This window comes from Pundamilia nyererei, unplaced genomic scaffold, assembly GCF_000239375.1.
Source record: "Pundamilia nyererei isolate P.nyererei 1_Seehausen unplaced genomic scaffold, PunNye1.0 scaffold00064, whole genome shotgun sequence".
NCBI classification, from domain to species: Eukaryota; Metazoa; Chordata; class Actinopteri; order Cichliformes; family Cichlidae; genus Pundamilia; species Pundamilia nyererei.
The window spans coordinates 2700906-2710355 of NW_005187465.1; the positions used below are offsets into that span (position 1 = coordinate 2700906).

Genomic DNA, 9450 nt, shown 5'->3' on the forward strand with positions numbered 1-9450 from the left:
CGCTTCTTCTGGGCTATATTCTCAGCAGCATATTAAACAGCTGTCTAAATGACTCGGCTAAAGTTAGTAGCATGCTTGCTTGTTTTTTTCTGCTTCGATGGGTTAATAGCATAGCTAGAAGAACATAAAGAATTTATATCGGGTTTTGTTTTGCAGCTTTGGTCATGAGGAAGGCAGCCCTGCAGAAAGTTGAACAGGCCTGTAAACAGTCAGATAAGGATGCTGAAAGGTACAGTTTATTTTTTTATTTTTCAATGTGGGTGATTCTCTCTTTCACCTCTATTTCATCTCTTTCACGTTCTTTCTGGATCATAGACGTACACAAAATCATATCTGACTGAGGTCACGTGTCTTTTCACTAGGCGCTCCTCATTTTAGGCCAAGAGATAGCCTTTATAAGCATCTTGTTCTTCCACTCACTTGCTCTTTTGGCTTTCTCACAAAAAGCTCATGTTCTAATATGTCAGGATGTTCTTGCATTAGTAGAAATAGTTGCTGCTTTCAAGCCTCATATGTGGTGAGATGAATGAAGGATCAAGAAAAGAAAATAAGTACGTGGAGGGTTCTGAGTTTAGATTTTTATGCTGGTATAGAGTGGCATACTGCATACTGATTTGATGGGACATATATAACAGGTGTAGCTAATGTGGTTGAAATAAGTGTTATGAATAGCAGGTGTTGCTGTCTTATGCTGTCAGTGTATCTATACAAGATGATTATAATTCATGCAAAAAGTAACTTTCAGGCTGTTTAGCTTACTTTGTTATGCATCATGCAGAGCCTTCTCTACTTCTGCTTGTCTGTTTGCTGTACCATTTTATCTTTGTTGCCCTGCAGCATCAGAAACCTCCAGATAGAGCACAGTTTGGTGTGCGAAGAGAGAGACAGACTCACTCGAGAGCTCAAAAGAACCCCAGAGCTTATCGAGAACGCTCTCGCTGATCTGAAAGAGCAATGTGAGACCCCATATGGATCACAACACCCATTATATCGTCTGTTTGTCTGGTACATATCCACATTTCTGTAATGCATGTGTCTCCGCGCACTCTATACCCTCTGCAGATGAGAGTAAAGTTAGGCTACAGCAGCAGGAGCTGGAGCAGAGCTGGGTGGAGCTCGAGCAGGCTGTAGCTGGTAGAGAGGAGGCTGAGCAGAACCTGCAGCAGATCCAGGCCCAGCTGGAGGACACTAAGGTCACCCTGGAGAGAGTCCGCTGTGAGCTGCTCAGCCAGCAAGAGCAGAGTGAGCAGGGTGAGGCCGCTCGCTGTGCACCTTTCAGAAGGCCCTTCAGCTGAAAGCAGCTGTTCTCTGTGCCTAAAAGCTAACAATGCTGTGAGAGCGGTTAACCAAAAACAATAACGTTACAGACTGACCACGCACACAACACTGTGTTTTAGACTTTTGTGTAGACTATAAAAATGTGCAAACATATACACTGAAACCTAATGCATCCCTGGAGTCACATAGAAGTATTGAACTCAGACACTCTCTGTATGTCAAACACAGTACTGAGGAGTGGTGCATTTGTTTCCCCTACCCTGCTTCAGCCCTGCAGGAAAGAGTGTCTGAGATTGAGGAGCGGTGTTCTGAGAAGCTGAGAGAAATGGAGGCTCAAGTCAGCACAGTCAGGAAAGAGCACACCAAAGCAGGTAGTAAGATTAACTGTATGCTGCCTCAGTACACTGCAGGTTTACATATGGGAATGAAGTCATATCCTTAATGCAGACTTTGCTCTAATATGATTGGAATTGTTTACACAGTATATAGCAGCATATCCCTGTGGCTTTTGAGGCGTCTGTATCGTCTGTTGCAGTTATGACTTTGCGTGAGTTTGAGAGAGAGGCAGCAAAGAAACTGGAAGAGATGAAGCAAAGCCGAAATCCGGAGAGTGAAAACACAAGGAGGAAAGTCCAGCACAAACAACTGAAGGAGACAGTGAGGGACAAAAACCAACACTTGGTAAGATTTTATTATAGCAAAACACAGTCGTGGAGATTTTTGCTTCTGTGTCATTCGACCTGCATTTGTTCCAGGTCACAGTTGCTGATAGAGGGCTGATGAAGGAGCACCAGAGAGCTCAGGCGACGGCTCGGCAAAACTCTGCTGCTCAATGGAAACCTCGACAAAACGCTTCAGAATGGAGCTGTTCTGTAGGCGCACAAGTCCAACTACCTGCAGATGGTAAGAAATGTCTTAGTTTTGCATATTTGTTTTGAAGTCCCAGCATTTACACAGACGTGACAGAGCTGACCAATGACCTGTCTGCATCCTGTCAGAGACACTTCTGTGTGTTTTGGAGGAGCTCCATACTCTCAGTGCTGCAGTGGTAAACAGCTCTGAGGACTCTGCGGAGGAGGAAGGACAGAGTGACAGTGTGGAACCATCCACCGGCAGTCTGCACAGCTGATACCTGAAGATGAGTCACTGCAGCCAGTAAACACACCTTTAAATTCTAACTGTTAGCAGTGTTGATAACATACAGCTCCTGGAAATCATTTGTTTGAGCCAAACCACTTAAAATCAGACATGTCACATTTGAACTAAACAGATACTGTGTGTTACATGTAGAGTAATATAAATTTAAGGTTGTGTAATTCTTCGAGGATTCTGTGACAATGGTCCATTTTCTGAATAATCTAAATTTCTTGTCTTTGCAGTAAGATAATAAAATATATTTTTAAGTGAAATCTGTGGTGTTTGATTTTTCAAGTAAAATTAGATATACATGGAGACATTTTGACACGAGTTTCCAAGCCTTTTTGAGTCAGCCGTGAAGCTTAAGTTTATAAAGCAGCTGTTTATATAATTGGTGCATCAGCCATATTTTTTCTGATATGGATAACTGGAAAGATCTATAAGATTTTCACATTACAAAAAGTCAATATTTTCAATTCGAAGCTCCTTTATGGAGGTCAATTTTAAAATGGCTCTCAGTCATAGGACTGATGATGATAAACATCATGATGAGCCAGATAATTGTGTTATTTGTCATGTTGTCACGAGTGCTAATCAATTTTGCAGCAATACAAAGTTTCAAGCCTCTAGGTAAAAATACCTCATGGAAAACTGAGGGAGAGTGAAAATACTAATAATGTCTTGGCTTTTCTACTCTATTTTCCAAGATCATTGAAGACGTACGTTCCTGGAGAGGTGATTCATCATGGCAAGCAGAGGATGCATGCGTCAAACTTAAAATTTTAAGAAACTTAATAGTGAATGATTTGAAGTTGAGTCTTGCATTTATATCGAGGGCTCATAAAGCAATATATAAGACGTGAGAACATTTAAATTCTATTATTTTAAGCCTTTGATACAAAAGTCTTTAATGTAATAAATAACCCACGAAGAAACCATAACATTACAGTTTAGAATCAGTATTAGTGGATATATTTAATCTTGGTCATAAGTTATGATTGCGATGCATACTTTAGCTCATATCACTTCATATCAGGAGCAGTGACATCCCACTATCAGGGTAATACTAATAATTCTGAGCCATGTTAAACACAGGTGTAAGTTCTAACGCTTATCTCATGTCCACTACAACACCAGAAGAGGGCGATGTTGTCAAAGATGAGAGCAGCACATATGCTGTTTGGGGTTAAGCTTAAAACAAATTTAATTTCACTACGATAAGAAATATTTCCAGAATAATTTAATGTTGTTTCTCAAAAGATTTCAAACAACATAAAGGATCTGGGTTAAAACATTTAGAATAAATATTGCAATATTGTTGCTTTTTCCCTTAAGCCTGGAAAAGAATTATTTTACTATTAGCAGCCTGGCTGAATATGTAATTATAGACAGGGGGGCAACTAAACAACACAGTGGGTGGCTAATAAATTAGGAAAGCACTGGAATACAAACAATAAATGAAATAAATTGAATAATAACAATAATTTAACAAGAAGTATAAACAAAGACTTTTCATGTTTGCAGAAATATCAACTGACATGAAAACAGTTTTTTTTTCTTTCCTAAAATCAGCTTCACTGATACTGGAAAGTGTTGCTGTGTGCTTGTGTATGAGAAATCCTGCATTTGCTTCTGAGGCTGATACTGTGCTGTCAGAGTGCACTGTGTCAAATCAGAGCATCTGCTGTCATTGGCCCTGCCTGTCATTAAGAGTCTGCGTCAAGGCTCAGTCCACTAGCTGTTTTTCTCAAGTGGAGTGTTGTTTCCATTGCTTGTACAGTTTTGCGTTTTCACTGGAATGGTAATGTTTTCTTATCAATAAATGATTTATGGCCTGTATTATTACTAAGCACTGTATTAAATATTTATAACATAACGCAAAGAAAGTGAGGGCTACCTTGGGACTGGGAAAAGATGCCGATGTTTGCACATGTAGGGTCCAGACAACATGCTGAAGTCCTACTGCTGTTGATATTTAGGGCACAAATATAGGGCACTGTGTGCAGCTCATTGCCTTACTCTGTTGCTGTCAGCTATTCAGGTTTTCTTTCAGCTAACCATAGCTAAACTTTGCATGTCTTAAATGTTGTGAAAACCTGCAGTTGCAAAGCCTATTACAATTTGTGAAGTGTCCCCAAAGTGGAGTCCTCTCGGGGACAGTCCTCATTCAAGTTTGCTACAGCCAGTGACTGGAATAACCCACAAAACTTTTTTCCACAGCATATTCTCTCAAGGACATTGTAGCACTTCCTTAAATATACTATTCAGACTATACCAGCATTTCTTGTTTAATACCTTTAAAGCATTAGAAACTACAAAAATATTCACGTCTTTATTCCTCTAGTGAAGAAAACAGTTTGCATTAAAAGGTGACAAACAAGCATGCCTGACACGAGGCCCTGGTTAATCTGCTTGCCTGATCTTTGAAAGGTTCTTGCAGGCCAGAGAGCGGAGCAAACTGGAAGCAGTGTCTGAGGCTGACGTGATTTAGTAAGTCAGGGGTGTCGCCCACCAGAACTGCATGCTCCATGAGCCTGGCTGATGGTTGTGCACTGCTGCGGAAGGCCAGGCTGCAAGTTAGAACCGCAGACATGGAGGAGCAGTGATGCAGGCAATGTGGGGCACTGTTCGGTGGGGGTTGCAGTGGACCGAACTCTTCAATTTTGTCATTACTACATCACTTTATGTCACTTTCCTGCAGTGATTTAAATGAAGCAGAATGTTGTTATTTTTTTTGCATTAGCATAATTTTGCTGTAGGCTGAGCTACAGACCTCTGAGACTAAAATCTATGATATAGTGAGAATATTCGTGCAGTCGGGGTTCTGACTGAGAGCATTAACCATTTCATACAAGTCTGAGCAGAAAAGCTCTGCAAAATAATGACACATTATTCAATCATTATTAGCTTGTCAGACTTTATTTTCAGCTCTGCAGCTGAGTAATCTGTGATCTCTTATCGTTTCAGATCAAATTTAAAAACTACTTGAAGCCGCACTTTTTTCCCCCTGTAGTTGCTTTTTGAAACAAATGGTAAACACGGCATCATCCGTGCATAAGTCACCACCTGTGCCAATCAGTCACCTTGTTTGGAGCTGTAATTGCAGTTCCCCTTTGGAGTGATCAGTGTAATACGGTACACACGGTGAGGCAGCAAAGCTGTTTACTCAATGCAGGAATGAAGTGAACAAATAAAAGGGACACTTTTCAACTTTTGTTATTATTAAGTGATTAACAAAGTACTCTCAGCCTGTGCCTGTTTTCCTTTAAAACCATTTGAAAGGTGTGTCGTAGCACTTCACTCTGAGTGCAAACTAAGCTATTAAATAAGTATATGTCAGGAGTAACATCTACATGCTCCCAAAGATCATCCCGGGCCTGATAAATAAAAAAAGATATCAACTGAGCCGAGTCAAAACTCTAGAAATAATGGCTGCTTTGAAAGATCATAGATCCACTTGAATAGAGAACCTGAAGAAAGGCTTAATCCCTCAGTTTAAACAGAAGCTCTTCTTTTACTTGTGGAGCTAGTTTGTCCCCAGTTCATCAGTCATCATTATCGTAACATCTCCCCGACTTAACAACAGGTGCCTCTTGTTTCGCCCTTTGATTTTAGCCTTAGATATGCTTATCGTATTCACAGAAAAAAGCCCTTAATGTGTTTCTAAAATGCATTTCAAAATCCATCACTTTCCCCCGTTTCTTTGAAAGTAGTGGTTACTGCCAACACTTCACAATGATAAAAATACAAAGAATGGCTCTCTGTTGAAAAAGATTGAATCAGTTTAGTCTGCGAACAGCGTCCACTGGCAGGACTTACATAAGCAGCAGAGAAGCAGCAGCACTTTCCACACATATTCACATTTTCTTTTCTGAGATTTCTAATTTAATGTTTCACTTAACTGGTCAAATGTTCACGTGTGTGTGCGTGTGCGTACTAATGTTCATTCCGCAGCATTAGAAATGATATAAACTATATAGAACATCAGTAGAAAAGACAGCCAAAGGGCAGAAAGTCAAATGTTAGCGCTCTCCTTTAAAACATTAACTACATCAGAACAGCTGTTGTTGGGATCTCAATAGCAAAAAAATAAATAAATAAATGAGACAAGGGATGTGTGAGAAAACAGAACATCGATAATTAAAATTGCCAAGCTAATTTGTTTTGTTCTGTAAGCGCTTTGCCTGTGGGGTATTCAGTTAAAGATGTGGGAATGTTTAATCAAATTTCCATTAATATTCATCTGTGCGGCTGCACCTTAACTCCCTCTGGTTACCAGCATGTTGTTCAAATAAGGCCTCCTAATTACCAGATTTTAAGACTTTTATTTCATCCGTTCCTTCATTTGTGAGCAATCTGTTCCATAAAATATATTTTGATTCAGTTGGTGGTTTTTTTCTTCCACTTTGTCCGAGATAACAGCCATGTGACAGTTTAATAACGTACTCTGTAAAGCAATGGACAAACGGACTAGTGAAATGCACTCCTTTTTGGGTCCATATTATTATAATTTGTCATTATGTCGAGACAAAAAGAAACACTGAAGCAATTCCACCATCTGCAAACAAGAAATTGCTTTAAGTTCTGGACTTTAAGAAATGTGTCTCATGATTGCAGAGCACTGTGATTCATTCCTCTGCATAAAAACGTTGCTGTGGGCGTCCTGTCTCTCAACAAATATGCAAATGCTTGAGCTGATAAGAAGAAAAAAAAAAGGATGAGGGTATATAAGGTGGAATATAAACTCAAACTAACCTGAGAGGCGTCATTTTGAGATCATGTCTTTCCAAACATCCTATATTGCTTGCAAGTTTGCAGTCAAATCTTGGCAGCTGTTGTATTTTTACAGTGATCCTGGTTAAAGAGAACTTACGCATTTTATGGTATGACAGGCGCCAGGTGTAAAGTAGCTATGATTTTTGAATTTTAGGCCTAACCTGTGCAAACATGTGTTACACTGATTGCTGTGTCAGTTTGGAACAAATGAATCAATAAGCTGACAGACACCAAAGTGTTCTGATGATAAAAGATTGCCTTTTTTTTTTCTTCTAAAGGCCAGTTTTCTGGCATTTTATTGAAAGAATTGAAAAAGACTAGTAAAAATAGAGCAATAGATAAATTACTTGTTGCCCTAGTTACAACATTTGAATGGAAGAGCATGTCCAACACTGAACATCTGCACCTGACAGAGGGCTGGAGTGAATCCACAGCGTCCCTCTTCATCGTTACAATATTGCACATGACATTCCAGCACTGCAGGTCTTTGCAGCCAAAACTTAAACTGGCTCAAATAGATCCCTCAGCACACAGAGTGAGTCATTTGCTAAAATGAATAATTTCCATTAGCAATTTTATTGAAAATGTATACAAAATTACTGAGTCATGCTCAAGTTTGATTTACAAATTTCCAACACCATGAATTGAGATTGTAGCAAATGTATCCATGTGGTGCTCCTGACTATTCTGTGTCATCCGCTATACCTCTTAAATTGTCCTGTTTTTTTTTTTCAGGCAAAGTCACATCAGGTCTTTAGCCAGGTTATGTAAAGAGTTTCTCATTCCTGCTTATGCCTTTGTCACATCCTGTTAGAATTGTTATGATGCACTTTATGCTTGCATGACGCAGTCATCCTTAAGTCATCTTCAGTTTGATTGAAATTCTGCAACTAGGCTCCCAGCAATGTCTCCTTACTTTGGCATATATTGGATTTGTAGTGTTTAAACCTCCTGACACTGTCTCCAAGAAAATGTATGATTAGTTTAAATCTTCTTGACGGTTTATATTTTTATACAGTTTCAGGATTTGAAATTGAACACTGCAGCCAAGTTAAATCCATGTGGGTTAAATGCTTGTGCTACTTATATATGCATCATTTGCTTGATTTACCTTAGCACTATATGACTGAGCAGAAGTGCTCACATTCTGTAATTATCTGTGCAGTAAATTTGCCAGGTGGCATATATGCACTTTAGTTTCTTCATTAGGTCCATAAACACTGTGATTAACACTGTGTGTGCAGCATTTAGTATTTTATGGATGATGTGTGAATACTTTTAAGGATAGGGCCAAAATGTGTTTCATTCACTAATTCAGCTGTTTGCTGCAGGATTAAAAGGATGGTGGTGGAATAAGTAATTGATGACAATACAAAAATTTTGTGTCCAGAAGTTTTTACGTGGGCTCAGATCAATCCATAACCAGTGAATCCACGAGGTGTGTCCTTCTGTTTGTTGCCCCACCACTTTCTCAACTGCTATACTGGATAGATTACAGTAGAATACAGTACTTACTTTTGTCTTACAAAATAGCTCAAAAAGTTTTTTCTGCATGGTCAAATGCCTGCTTATAACGTGCAGGTCATTGAGGTCTTAAACGAGATCAAAACCTGCTGATGGTTCCTCCTTGAGAATAAAAACTTAAGGAGACTGCGCATTTGATGTTGAGACTTGTTTGTATAGGCTAGCTTTTAACTAGTGTTGTCTTTGTTGTGATTTAATATATTGTGAGTTATATTTTTTTTATTTGTTGAAGACTATTGTGAAGCAGTTACTGATTCTTATGTAGAAAGGTATTATATAAGTAAATTTTGCTTACTTACATTCTCTTTACCCTCACGTATACTTTGTCTTCTGTGCTAGCCGTGTGTTAGCATGTAGCCTAAAGCGCTACCCTGCCTTTGTAAAACTTCACAAAGCTGTTCCAGTAGCTGTAAACTCCTTTTCTTTGTTTAGGCACAACTTCAGGTAACTTTTAAAGATGTAGTGCATGAATAACCAGTGATGTAAGTGAAATTGCTTTATTCTGATTGAAATTATGTTGTAGCCTAACAAAGTTTTTCAAATCAAAACTTGGGACAAATGTGAAATCAGCCTTAAAGAAAAAGAGGTTATAGATGATATTGTCAGTCTTTGCTTATGCCACCCTACTTGTGATCCTTTTGGATTAAACTGAGTGCTATTATAAGTAGAATTGTGGTTTGAGGTCCTGGAGAGAAAAACAAATAACTGGCACACTAATTCATAGCTCATATTAGC

At 39.0% G+C, this 9450-nt stretch overlaps 1 protein-coding gene across 2 annotated transcripts in view; it reads left to right on the forward strand.

The window, feature by feature from the left end:
* Nucleotides 1-2681, forward strand: part of cchcr1 (coiled-coil alpha-helical rod protein 1) — an 8731-nt gene extending 6050 nt beyond the window's left edge. For both annotated transcript variants that reach the window (XM_005735580.1, XM_005735581.1), the window contains exons 13-19: nucleotides 157-229; nucleotides 838-956; nucleotides 1063-1251; nucleotides 1548-1649; nucleotides 1814-1959; nucleotides 2034-2181; nucleotides 2277-2681. In XM_005735580.1, the coding sequence (XP_005735637.1) occupies nucleotides 157-229; nucleotides 838-956; nucleotides 1063-1251; nucleotides 1548-1649; nucleotides 1814-1959; nucleotides 2034-2181; nucleotides 2277-2407 (908 nt within the window). In that variant the 3' untranslated portion in view covers nucleotides 2408-2681. The remainder of the gene's footprint in view (nucleotides 1-156; nucleotides 230-837; nucleotides 957-1062; nucleotides 1252-1547; nucleotides 1650-1813; nucleotides 1960-2033; nucleotides 2182-2276) is intronic.
* Nucleotides 2682-9450: the final 6769 nt, after the last annotated feature.